Source organism: Monopterus albus, unplaced genomic scaffold, assembly GCF_001952655.1.
Source record: "Monopterus albus unplaced genomic scaffold, M_albus_1.0 scaffold24.1, whole genome shotgun sequence".
Taxonomy (NCBI): domain Eukaryota; kingdom Metazoa; phylum Chordata; class Actinopteri; order Synbranchiformes; family Synbranchidae; genus Monopterus; species Monopterus albus.
Genome location: NW_018127904.1, coordinates 1574048 through 1587440, shown reverse-complemented (window position 1 = coordinate 1587440; position 13393 = coordinate 1574048). Strand labels below are relative to the sequence as shown.

The following is a 13393-nucleotide window of genomic DNA, read 5'->3' as shown; positions in this document are numbered from 1 at the left end:
GCAGTCCGGTACCCTGCGTGCTGGTGGCTCCGCGTTAACGTGTTGTTATTGTCGGGGACGGTGACGCCTGTCTCATGGCTTTCCGTAGTTTGGCCGCTCATGGGGGTCAGCGGAGGCAGCGGTGTCGGAGGTGCCGGTGGCCCGAGCAGGAGCACCCTCAGGTCACCGAGCAGGACGCAACAGCGGCTCTTCAGCATGCCCTGGCTGCGCAGCATCAGGCAGTCTCGGCCAGAAACTCACAGCACCTTACAAAGGTGCTGGAAGAAAACGGCGTGCACTGTCTATGCCCCCGTCATAAGCAAACACTTATTCATATGTCGTGGGATGGGGTAGTGGGTGCAAGGGTACGTTCTCCCGCGTGCGTTGGGACTAAAAGCACCCTTTTAGTTTCCGTATATTCTAATTGAATGTTATTGTGTTTCCACGAGGATGTAAATCCAAAAGGTAAATAAATCCCATCAATGCAAACAAGTGTCTGAAGCCATTCAGTTGAATAAATGGAACATCTAAAAGAGAAAAGTCAAATATTAGATGGATAGGAATGTGCATTCGAGTAATAAGGCTATGGACTATTCACTGTGTCCACTGCCGTTTCATGGCCTTAATAGTCTGTACAAGATAAACTAGTATAGACAGGCATCTCCTTCCAGCTTCACGACGAGTGCAGACACCAAAAATCTAATCAGCATTTGGTACAATGGGCTGAAATAGACTACAAAACAAAATGTCAGCGCCCAATCTTCAAATTCAAATATTCCAGCAACAACCAATGCCATGCTTTAAACCAGCAGAGCTCAGATGCTCTCGACGTCTTATAAGACTGACAAGCAAATCAAGTAGGCTAAATCGATGGCGTCCTATGTTAAGAAGCGGAATCTGTCTTACCTGGGGAGCTATACCGATTTCCATACGAGTCTCACTTTCAGTTTTTTTTTAAATCCAGCCAGACTGCAGGTCGCTGGCAAGTCTGTGTGAAGCTTACATGCCAAATGATCGAATTCCCATATCCGAGGAACAAGCAGAACGTTTACATCCCCCCGTTAGAGCCCAACACGATTGATGGACTGTCCTGCTTTGGGTGAAAGCATCCGTAGCCCCGGATTCTACTGTGATCATGGGCTGCTTAACCGGTGCTGCAGCTTCAGCTCCATGATTCCTGGGACAGCTCCCAGACGCCGCACGTCACCACCGCACCGTGATGCAAGCAGCCAGCTCATGAGGCTACTACAACTGTGGACCGAGACAAACGCACAGGAAAATGGTTAATTGCTCTGGTTAGGTCAGACATCCTTATAGAAGGAGACAAAACGTTAAAGGTGACACACATTTTCTTTTCTTCTAAAGGAGGAGACATTTACTCCCTTTTATCATTCAGACAGGAGAAAATGCAAATAATCAATATCAAATTATTCATTACAGTTCAGCTAAATTGTGAAATTTTGCTCAACACAAAAATCAATTAGGATAAAAATTACTGAAATCTTAAAACACTTGGGATCAATTGCTTTGGGTGTAAAGTGCTATAAATAAAACTGAACTGAATTAAAAGGCAAAACTGCAGGCTAGATTCAAATTAAGCAGACAAAACAACAACAACAAACATTTAATTCACCAGTGCCCGGTGTTCAAGTAGGTGGATGAATCATTAGGCTAATAGTTTGCGGTCTTAAATAGATTTGCCTGTTTTGATATTCAGTTTACAACATAAAAGACTTCAAAAACCAGAAAGCACTTCCAACTGAGAAACTGAAACCATGCTGCTGGCAGTTTTGCATGCAAAGTAACAATTAATCAATAATAAAATAATAATTATTATAATTAAATTTGCTGCTGATTATTTTTTCTACTTTTAGTCAATTGTCTCAGCACTACAAAGGCAAAACAAGGTAGCTTTATTTATATAGCACATTTTAACATTTAGCACTGTGGCAATTCAACGTGCTTTAGGCAAAGACATAATTTACATTGCATCAATAAGCATTAAAACCGGAATAAAATGAACGATACCACAAGGTAAAAACACTGTGTTACAAATAAAAGTCTTGAATTCATAATTTTAGTTAATTACCGAAGTAATATCAAAAATGTAGGCTACTTGAAAATGTACCCGAACTATCTAGAGTACCGGTAGGATACTCATAATGCAACATGGTCCCTCTCTGAGTGCTTAATTACATTACATATCTTTTAAAACAATGTATCATATTATATATTTACATTTTAAGTAGCACATACAATACAAGATTCCAGTAAAACACAAGTACTTAAAAATTTTACATAAGTAACTGCTGAAGTAATTGAGCAAATGTGCTAGGTAATTTTCACCACAATGATTGATGCTGGTTTTGGAGACGCTGGATAAATAAAAAGTCGCTATAGCTGGACATAAATAAAAAAGACGAGAGACAGTGGAGAGCAATTAAATGGCTGTTAGGCATGGCATCTGTGTAGCTTGACTGAAAAATCGAAATGAACACAAACCTGTGGCTGGGCTGTCTCGGCTATCTTTATTAGCCTCAGCTAGCTAATTTTCGAGAAGCTTTAACTTTTACCATAAAGAAGATTTAATGTTAAAATGGGGACAAATCCTTCTAACTAAACTTACCTTCTTTTTTCCTGAAATAATTTGCCTACTTTTTATTCACAGAACATATCAGGAATACCGTCCCATGTTTTTATCAGTACAACAAAGCTTTAGCTCATTTAAATGTTTTACTGTTAACAGTAAACAGTTGTCTCTTTCGCCGTCAAACAGCCACCTGCACGTGCCTGCTTGTTTTTCTACGTCACTTCCTGCGCGGCACATAGCGAGTCCTAGAGTATGTTGACAAGGAGAGAAGCTACAGTGGATGTTTTGGCCTGTTTCCTTCGTCCAAACTTTGCAGTACTTACCGCCTGTAGATCAGACTATATGTAATCTATCATTTCACGAATGAACGCTCACATATGTTTACAATCATTGTTACGCTGCTGGTGTAGTTTGTTGATTACTTTGACTGTTGACGTCCAGGCTAATCTCGTTAGCTGCTACCATTAGCAGTGCAGTAAAGTTAAGTTAGTGTGTTTGCAAAGTTTCATCCTCGTAGTTGTTCTGAAAGTCCGGATGGATCTGCACACGTGTTTGCAGGTAACTAGATATATTGCTAGCTCGAAGTTACTTTTAGTCGTGTGAATTCGTGCTAGTTAGCTTTAGTCAGTAAACGGTATCAAGTCCCGCAATATGTCTAATCAACTGACTGCTGAGCAACAGCGAATGATTGAGGAGAATCGACGGAAGGCTTTGGAGAAAAGAGCCCAAAGACTTGGACAGACTATCAGTACCAATAAGCAGACGTCAGCTGGATTGAACAGCACTTCTGTACAGATTAAGTCCTCTAAACAAAGCGTTGCTCCGGATGCTGCATCCAGCTCATTCTTTGCACCAAAACAGCCTGTTGCACCCTTTGCAGAAAACTCACAAACCTCCAGTAACCAAAATCATTACTTACCGCATCAACACGTGAACAGCTCTGTCTTGTGCAGTGGTGGAAGCTCTTGTGTGAAACCAGCTCAACCCAAATCTAACCTCACCTCTAGCAGCTCTGCCAGTGCAGTTGGCTTATCCTACAAGCAAGCAACAAGTAAACCTGCTCAAAGTCCTGTGGCACAGCTTCCCTCAGGCTCCTCAACTTTAAATGCTGTACCTGCAAAAAAGCCTGCCATCTCTGTGAGAGGGAGATGTGTACCACACACGGAGGGCCGCTTCAGAGTAGAAGTGGGCTACCACGCAGAGCTTATCTCGGTTTTCAGATCCATCCCCTCTAAGAGCTTTGGTAAGTATCTATCAATGCTTCTGTGCTGTTTTGCAACTGACTTGTGATGGTCAATGCTTTTTGCAGCTTCAAACCTCTCCACTTTTGGAAAAGACAAATCATTTAAACTTGAGAAATGTAGACATCTTAGAATATAAGCACAAATTAATAAAGCCACAATTTATTTTGTTTACAAGTAAGTAGCAATACATTTAATAAGTGGTACAGAAATCTAAACATTGGTAGCATCATACCATCAAAACTTGCTGGAACTTAAACACTGCATTCAAGACAGACAGGACAACATAAACTGTCAACAATCTGTTTCTCAGTATGATGGGGTTAATCTAAAATATCTAATTCAGACCAAATGAACAAGAGTGTTGATAGCTCAAGTAGGTTCTACAGCACTTGTATTCCAAATAGGTATGTGTATCAGACCTTTATAGTTTTTGAGTACTGACTTACTGTATTGTGTTCTGTAACAGCAGGCATTGTAGTTTTTAAATAATGCCCAATGTGCCATAGTGCATAATCAGATAAACCTGAAAGACTGTCAAAGCAATAAAAACTGTTATGTTCTGGCTAAAATGTCAGATTTATATTTGTTAAACACACCTGGAAAAAATAAGTTGTCTAAACAAAAATACCAGATTCGAGAATGTAGTTATTTTGCATCATATGTCTGGCCTTGTAAGTTCACCTCATCTCCACTGTGTTCTGAGATAATAAAATATTCTGCACTGTTTTAGACCCTGCCACAAAGATGTGGAACTTCAGCCTGGAGGACTATCGACACCTAAGTATGTATGTTAGGGAAATGTTTTGTTTTCAGAAGTAGCAGTACAAGTAGTAGTAGTAGTACTCATCTTCTCTGGGCTGCTGCTGCATCTCTTCTGTCTTCGCCCTGTGTTGCAGTGGAGGAGGCAGCCTGTATTGCCTCTGTGTCTTTGAGGCCTCTGGAGGGAATGGAGGCGGTGGACATTGCAGAAGCCACCAGCCGGGCTCGTGACGGCGCAGCTCTTGGGGCACTGCTGAAGCTGTGTAATGGCTGGCAGAAACCTGGAGCCACTCTGCAGGGCCAGTGCATACTGGTTTCTCAGACAAACTTTGAGGTTGACATCGGTTATCATGTTGATGTCATTGCAGCATTCAAGCAAATGCCAACAAAAAATTATGGTAACTTCATGTGATGAATATATACTGCTCAAAAAAATAAAGGGAACACAACATAGTTGCATATCTTATTTTTGTGTTCCCTTTATTTTTTTGGGCAGTGTATATTTTTTGCCTTCTTTGCAGTCCTCTGTTATGTAGTATTTGCATTTTATGGCTTCTGATACAGAATTGATTTGTTATGTGGCAGACATGAAAACAAGAAAGTGGAGCTTTTCACTTGAGGATTACAAGAGACTCAGTGAGTATCAACATTTGCTTTGTTAGGAGGTTTATCTCTGTTACATATGCCACCTTGACTGACTGTTGCTATGTTCCATACTCAGTGGATCTCCTCAGTGGGATAGCAGCAGTAGAGGTGGAGCCTCTGCCCAGGGCGGTAATCCAGGTTTTCTCTGCCAGCTTTGATGGGACCAGAGCCAGGTCTTTAGACATCCCTGAGGCAGACCTCTCCAGCATCGACCCCTCGCTCACCCACAGCCTCATGCCCTTCCAGAGGGAAGGAGTCAAGTAGGTGCTTTCGGACAGTCATTAAAGCTCTTTCTGGATAGTGGAGCCAGCTGCTCAATACCAGGAGGCAGCTATTCATTTTCAGTTTGCTTGGTCTTGTGCAAATGAAGAGATCCTTACCATAAGTCAGTATCTGTGTGCCATTCCGCTGTGATTCTCAGATTTGTAGATTAAAATGGATTAATCAGTGAGACTTCAGCTTGTTTTCCTGCTATAGCTTTTAATTTTGGTATATCTTTGTGTCCCTGTAGTTTTGCTGTGTCTAAACAAGGCCGCCTCCTCCTGGCTGATGACATGGGTCTGGGAAAGACGGTGCAGGCCATCTGCATAGCAGCCTATTACAGGAATGAGTGGCCCTTACTGGTGGTGACTCCTTCCTCTGTACGATTCACCTGGGCTGAGGTAAAAGCCTTCACTAGGTTGTTTCTGTTAAACAAAGCTTTGTGCCTAGAAGAAACATAGCTCATTACTTACTAGGTGTTAGAGTTTATCACCGTTTCCATTTAGTAGTGTCGTTATCGGTTTGCATTAAGTCAGCAGGCACCGTCTTAAGAAAATCCTTCCAGTCCCCTTTAAAAAAAAACTCTGTCCTGCACATTACAATGCTGGCTTCTACTTAAAGCTCGCTGCATTTGAGGAATGTTAATACTGTTTCACTGTGTTAGGTACTTTATGTTCAGTATGGAAGATGGTAGTATTGACTTTCATTCTCCAATTTCTTTGTCTCACGTGTGCAGATGATAATTCGAAGTGTGAATCAGATCTATAGGAGAGATGCTAATAGGGGTACCTTTGTCTCCTTTGTTGAATTCTGTTTCTGTGATATCTACTTTTGACATTAAAGTTTGAAATATATTGTTTAAAAGTGTTGCAACTAAGTTTATTTTCATTATGACTAAGCTGCTGATTATTTTCTCAGTCAAACTATTCATTCAAACTATAAAATGTCACAACATTAAAAAAGCCCATTATGATTTGCCAGAGTCCAAGGTGACATATTCTGTTTGCTTGTTTTGTCCAACCAGCAGTCCAAAAACCACAGTTACATATATTTGTCATATATTACAAAGAAAAGCATCAGGCACTCAGCCAATCAGCAGCTGCATACTTGAAAACTGAAATGATGAATTGATTGCCACAACAGTTACCCATTAATTTTTTGTTGACAGACTAAAAGATTAATCAAGCAGTTGATTCAAGGCTATTGCTTCACTTTGCATCACTTCTTAAAAGCAGCAGCTTTGTACATGTCTTATATCACATGTGTGATATAATCGTACAGTCATTGTGATGCCACACACTTGGGCTCATTGAAATGTTAGTGCCTCTTTGTCCCCAGTTTCTTCTACAATTTCAGTACTTTCTAATTTTAGAGTTCATCTCAGGTGTCTTGCTTTTTTGTTATTAGTTTTTTTTTTTCCTGAGTGTGTCTCATGTTCTGTAGCATCTATTCTCTGGGTAACTCACAGCAGCCTTAACAGGCTGCACATTAACAGGCAGAACATTTTCAGAGGAGCTTTACTGGACCTTCTGTCTATTGATAAGACAAGGCAGTTTGCTCTTGGAATAGACATCTTTGATCAAACGCAGTCCCCCCAATCAAAAATCACAGAGCAGAGTTCAGTCGCAGGATGTTGTCCCATTAAAGGACACTTATTCTGTCAGGCTTGGTTCCTATCAGCACTGCTAGTCATGTGCAATTTGCTGAATCTACTGCAAAGCTGCAGAGCTCTAACTTGGTGAGCTTAATCCAGGGTGACAGGCAAATGGAGAGCAAGTCAGAGAGTTGTCAGAAACATTTGGGCTACAGTTGACATTTTTTCCAAACCAAAATGATTGGTGGTGTCTAAATGGAAACATAGTGATAATAGGATGGATTTAATTTTCTATGATGTTCATTTGAGATTGAAATATTCTGAGTGGTTAGGGGAAAAGTACAGCCTGAAAACCAATGCTGTTATTCTGAGGAATTTTGCTTCTCTTTGCACCTGTGTCTACACCTGTAGGCTTTTGGACGCTGGCTTCCCTCCCTGAGTCCTGACAGCATCAATGTGGTGGTGAAGGCAAAAGACAATCTGCGGTCTGGTTTGGTCAACATCATCAGCTACGACCTGCTGAGTAAGATGGGCAAGTTGCAGTCAGGACCGCCTTTCAGTGTTCTCATCATGGTTAGTAGTGTGGTTGAACTGTGTGTTATTTAGACACAATTCCTGAAACTTTATTCATCTCGCTAAGTTGATTAATTGGTTGATAATTTTGCCCTTAATGGCAGCTGTGTTATAAAATATGTTGCCTTTGTCATTCTGTGCAGGATGAGTCCCATTTCCTGAAGAACATAAAGACTGCTCGTTGTAAAGCAGCGTTACCTTTGCTCAAGGTGCTTTTCTTCCTCTTCATCTTTCATCACATCTGTATTAGTTTTCCAAATTTTACATCTTAAGCCATAATTTGTAATGTAGTATACTATAATGTTGCGTTTCCACTATTGGAACCTAACGAGTGGTATACCCCGTATTTCTCTTAACCATCACCAAGTATAGCCTCTGAGGTTGACGCGCATCGTCATGCTTTGTTTTTCCACTGTATTTTCTTTTGTGTGTGCGTATATGAATATTGAAGATCTACAAACCAGCAGAAGCCAAACTGTTGCAAGCACTTGGCTCATGGTTTGGTTTAATTTCTGGTGGTTTGGTTTAGTTTCTTTATGTCACATAGACTCTCTTAGCAGTGTTTTGATCACAGTTGTTTTAACTATCCTCAGGCAGCGAAGAGAGTGATTCTTCTGTCTGGGACCCCTGCCATGTCCAGACCCTCTGAGCTCTACACCCAGGTTCTGGCTGTCAGACCTACACTCTTCCCCCGCTTCCATGAGTTTGGGATGCGCTACTGTGATGCCAAACAGGTAGCTTAAGTCTGAAGACTCTATTTAATTCATTTTATTAAGCTCAAGCTGAGAACATGTTGCATGGTTTAAAGGTCAGTTACATCCTTAATTTGGTCATGATGACTAATTGTGAAATGCTGTGTAAAAATCTTTTCATGGAACATTTCATTTCAGTGACTAACATCTGGTTTTATCAGTCCTCTAGTTAGACCAGTGTTTGACTTTTATTAAGGTAAATCCCAGTATAGGATTAAAAGAACCTTGATATGTATATTCAGCTTTTTCTAAATCGATAGTTACCCGGTTACCTGCTATATGTCACCATTACCGCCTGTCTGTCTATTACTCCTTTACATTATTATTCATTATTTTCTTAATTCCTCTTAATTCTGCATTTACTCATTCCAATCCTCTCCAGAATACTTGGGGCTGGGACTACTCAGGATCTTCTAACCTCGGGGAATTGAAGCTTTTGCTAGAGGAATGTCTGATGTTGCGCCGCCTCAAGTCTGATGTCCTCTCCCAGCTTCCCGCTAAACAGCGCAAGGTTGTCACAGTGACCATAGATGGGATTAACACCAGCACAAAAGCTGCTCTCTCAGCAGCTGCTAAGGCGTTGACCAAGAGTTATGGCAAAGTAAGTTACCAGTGCTTCCCACATGTCCAGGAAAAATTACAGAATTTGAAGCTTTTTGAAAAATAAGTATTCACAAAAACCTAAGAAACCAGTTGCTGCAGGTGTTTACAGTCTTGTTGTAGGAGTTATTGTAAAATTAACCAGTCTTTGCATTATTTGCAAAATTTCCAATTTTGCAAAAAATGCAAGAAATTGGAAGAAATAATATATTGGAAGATGTTAATTAACTAAAATGCACAACCAGTTAGATCATTTTCTTTTTCAGAAAAGCCACTGTAAATTCTGTTGCGGTAATTTAAAAAATAATGAGGTTCTGGTTTCACCAAATGATTTTTAAATGTCAAATGTGGTTGAAATAGTATATCTTTACTTTTCACTTATTTAAATCCCAAGCTTCCTGAAATAAATATATTTTAAAGATAAACATGAGATGACAAACAAATCAGATGTAGTTCATAACCGGTTCTTTGAACGCAGAGATAGTAAGAGGGGTATTGGGACCCCAAGTGGTGTCTCAGAAGATATCAGAGATTGAGGCATTGATATTTCATATTGGTTGGACAAAATTCTGTGAAACTGATCTGCAGACTTAAAGTCTCTCTGATTAAAAAGGCATCACAGTTAAGAAAAGGTTGAAGAACTCTTATTGAAGTTGTTGTTGGAGTCAGGTGTATTGGTTGTGTCCTCTTCATGAGTGAGTCCTTTCAGGTCTCAAACACAAGTAAATTTAAACCAATCTATAAAATACTCCAGCAAACCTTATTTTAAGAGTGTTTATACACTGATGGGGGTGAGTCGCTGAGCTTGATTATGAATAATCACACTGTCCCTCAGAGTAATGGCTGTCTTATCAAATCATCAGACAGAATCTCCTTCTCATCATGTGTTATTTCTTATCTCATTTTCAGAAAAACAAGGAAAAGGAAGCGCTCCTCATATTTTATGGCCACACAGCTGAAGCCAAGCTACAAGCCATCATGTAAGTGCAGACCCTTTAGTAGTGGGGATCAGTAAGTTGAATCTGCTTAAATTTGATGTGTACTGAGATAAAAAATATAAAATGGACCAGAATCTTTTGTCAGACTATTACGATTGCAGCTGATTTGAGATAAGATGAAAAGTCACATAAAGGCTAAATATTTTAATAGGGTTCTTTGAACTAGTTGAGAGCTGTGTTGTTTCTGTCACTGCCAGGGAGTACATCACAGACATGCTGGAGTGTGGGAGGGAGAAGTTTCTAGTGTTCGCTCACCATAAGTTAGTCCTGGATCATATCACCTCTGAGCTGGGGAAAAAGGTGAGTAAGGACTGTTTCAGACTCTACACAGACTATGTAAACGCCACATATGTATGTACACAAATGGACAGACTATGTAAACGCCACATATGTACTGTATGTACACAAATAGTGACTGAAGGGTCATGTGGTAGAAAAAAAATATTTAGGTGCGAGTCTGTGTGTTGGCCTATGTCATGTGGATTTAAAACTGTTTTATTTTGATTGTGGACTGAGATATGAGGATATACTTTGGGTTTTGGCTGTTAGTGGCCCAAAGAAGCCTCTAATGTAGTATCACACAAAGCGGATCATTCCATTTTCACTCCCCAATGTGAGCCGCCTAATGACAGCAGTGCATAGACTGCAGAATTCTGACTCATGGGCTGATTTCCTGTGTTATTTTGTGTCATTTGGCCTGCTTATTGACTTTCAAGGCCTGTGCACAGTATTGTGGCAAGCACTGATCTGAACACGTATGCCTCAGTATCAGTGTGCTACTCGGCATGGATGTAGTACAGAAAACCCCAAATAATAACACAGTCATGCTATTGTCCCTCCCACTAAACACTCCAACCAGTACCGTGTAGCTGCTCCTCTAAACCATGTTAACTACACACGATCAACAAAGTAGCCTAAAGAGTACGGTATTTGCATTAGCACCCCTATCAGAAATGTGTGAAATAACATTTGCGCTTGCACCTTGTCATAGATTTTTAAACGACACGTTTTGCTACACAAGTACACACCAAATCCTCCTTGCGTAGCTGGAAGCACTTGTGGCTGAGTGCAGCTGAGCTAAAGTCAAGTCTTAGCGTCAGTAAATACAGCGGGCAGGTTATTGCAGGTCTGAGAACATTTGAGCCCAATACTACAGCACTATACAGTACTTTATTATGCTCCTTTTTATTACTGTAGAGTTGTTAAATGAGTTTGTTGATCTGTATTGGCACACCGATGAAAATGGCCTTTCATTTCCTCCACAGAATGTCAATTTCATCCGTATTGACGGGAGCACTCCCTCAGCTGAGCGACAGCAGCTCTGTGAGAATTTTCAGTTCTCAACCCAGACCTGTGTAGCTGTGCTGTCCATCACTGCAGCCAACATGGGCCTGACACTGCATTCTGCAGACCTGGTGATCTTTGCTGAGCTCTTCTGGAACCCCGGTGTAAGCGTTCATTTTAACTGCTTTATTATGAACACAGTTTACTATTTTGTGTTCAGTTTTGGCTCTTTTTACCTCACATTACATATTTAAGGCCCACATATTTGCTATAAGGTTCAGTCAGACACTTTATTTGTATGCAGCTATTTCCAGCAAAAAGAGCTCTGATAAATCCATTTTAAGCTACTTGCCAAAACCAAAACGACAGAGAGCATTAGAAGGAGAAAGCAAAACATTCAGTAGCCTAAAATGCAGTTTGAGCTGACCTAAACTGGGCCTAAAGTGGAGTGGGTATACAATCTTCAAGTGGCCACAAGTGATAGTGATAGTTCCAGTACTGTTGTTTTGTCTTCTGGTTTCATAAGTTGGGGATGTATCACCAATGCATTAGCCATTGCATTGTTATAACCCAGTGATATGGTGTATTTTTGTATCTTTCCATGAGTTTTGTTATTTTAATGGCCAAATGTTAATCAGTTTGGCTTAAAAATCAACATCAAGGCTGTCTCTGCAGCATCTGTCCTGGGTGATGTTCTTGGGTAGTGTATTGAGGGAAACTGTATTCTGCTGGAAGGCAGGAAAAGAAGGAACTGTCACTTGACCTACTGCCATTTTTGAACCCTCAGTGTCGCAACTCTTCATTCTTAAAGGCTCTTGTTTGGAATTTCTTTAAAGGAGAATATGTGTGCACCCTCCTACCCCGCAGGTTCTCCTTCAGGCAGAGGACAGGGTGCATCGTATTGGACAGACCAGCAATGTGAACATTCACTACATTGTTGCCAAGGGAACTGCTGATGATCACCTATGGTATGTGTCAGTCAATGCATAGTACTATATGTCCCAGCTACAGGTATTATTACCTCCATCGCGGAGGTTAAGTTTCTACCAGTGTTTGTTGGTTTGTTCACAGCAGAAATCAAAGAGTAATTAATGGATTTGGATGAATTTTTTTGGAGAAGTAGAATATGGCCCACGGAACAATCCAGTTTTGGTGCTGATCTGGATCCATTTTTTAAATGATTCTTCATTGTGAGATGGGGCTAGTTTCAGTATTTTTGCTTCTAACTCCATACACAACACCTAGAATGCTTGGACAAAAATTGCAAGACAACATCTACATAAGATCTATCAGATGCCAAAGTCTAACCTGGATCCAAGTTAATATTCCAGATCTGCTGATCCAGAATGTTTAAATTTATATGGCTCACAGAAAGCTGTTCCAACACCAGCCACCGAGCCAAAACTGAAACGGCAGGGGCTCAGGTTAATGCGGGTTATGCATTTTTTAATAAACAGTGAACTGAATTGTATCTGTTCTATTACAATAATTTATTCATGTATTGATCCAGGCTATTGATCCAGAGAAAAATGAATGTGCTGGAGCAGGTGGGTCTGTCTGAGTCAAACCTCTCAGACAATGCAGTGAACACTAGCTTCTACTCGAAGGTAAATCCTGCCTATGTTTGCAAATACATGATACAGAGTGTTGTTCGGTTTTTAAATAGCACACATTTATACATGAAAACACATTTACACGAGACTGTTCAGGACAGCAGAGCTTACATAGCTCAACCATACGAATTCACTCTTGAACCTGATTATTTGGATTTGTTCAGGACCCTGAACAGAAGAGCATCATGGAAATGTTCCAGAGATCCTTCAGTGCAGATGACAGCATAGATGAAGACATTTTACTGGAGGCTGCAAATGAGTGGGAGGACAAATGAAAACACTTCTGGTTAACACCATTTGCATGAACATCGCTTTGTTTTGCTTATTGGAACATGCACTGTTTGTTAGTTTTGAGCCAATCATGACTTGTTTTGTCATAGTTAAATACTTCTATTTTGATAGATGCATAATAATAATCCAATAAACATATATAACTGAATAAATATCAGACTCAAAGCTGTTTTAGAGTCCTCCTCAACCTGGATCTGACTGGATATGGTG

At 40.4% G+C, this 13393-nt stretch overlaps 2 protein-coding genes across 3 annotated transcripts in view; one reads left to right on the top strand and one right to left on the bottom strand.

Moving 5' to 3' along the window:
* marchf4b (membrane associated ring-CH-type finger 4b) overlaps positions 1-2721 on the bottom strand; it is a 13732-nt gene extending 11011 nt beyond the window's left edge. The window contains exons 1-3 of one of the 2 annotated variants that reach the window (XM_020594677.1): positions 2606-2721; positions 886-1230; positions 1-506 (exon numbers count right to left, since the gene is read on the bottom strand). The exon at positions 1-506 is cut by the window's left edge and continues 238 nt beyond it. In XM_020594677.1, coding sequence (XP_020450333.1) covers positions 1-215 — 215 coding nt within the window. In that variant the 5' untranslated portion in view covers positions 216-506; positions 886-1230; positions 2606-2721. The remainder of the gene's footprint in view (positions 507-885; positions 1231-2605) is intronic. The other variant, XM_020594678.1, reaches the window with a different exon arrangement.
* Positions 2722-2802: 81 nt separating this feature from the next.
* Positions 2803-13181, top strand: smarcal1 (SWI/SNF related, matrix associated, actin dependent regulator of chromatin, subfamily a-like 1). Its single transcript, XM_020594673.1, has 16 exons — positions 2803-3812; positions 4544-4594; positions 4710-4970; positions 5158-5208; positions 5294-5477; positions 5729-5879; positions 7484-7645; positions 7789-7854; positions 8239-8379; positions 8780-8998; positions 9907-9977; positions 10193-10295; positions 11261-11443; positions 12147-12247; positions 12790-12886; positions 13057-13181. Exons 1-16 carry the CDS (start codon positions 3221-3223, stop codon positions 13165-13167), a joined length of 2544 nt encoding a protein of 847 aa, XP_020450329.1. The 5' UTR covers positions 2803-3220; the 3' UTR covers positions 13168-13181.
* The last annotated feature ends 212 nt before the right edge of the window (positions 13182-13393 follow it).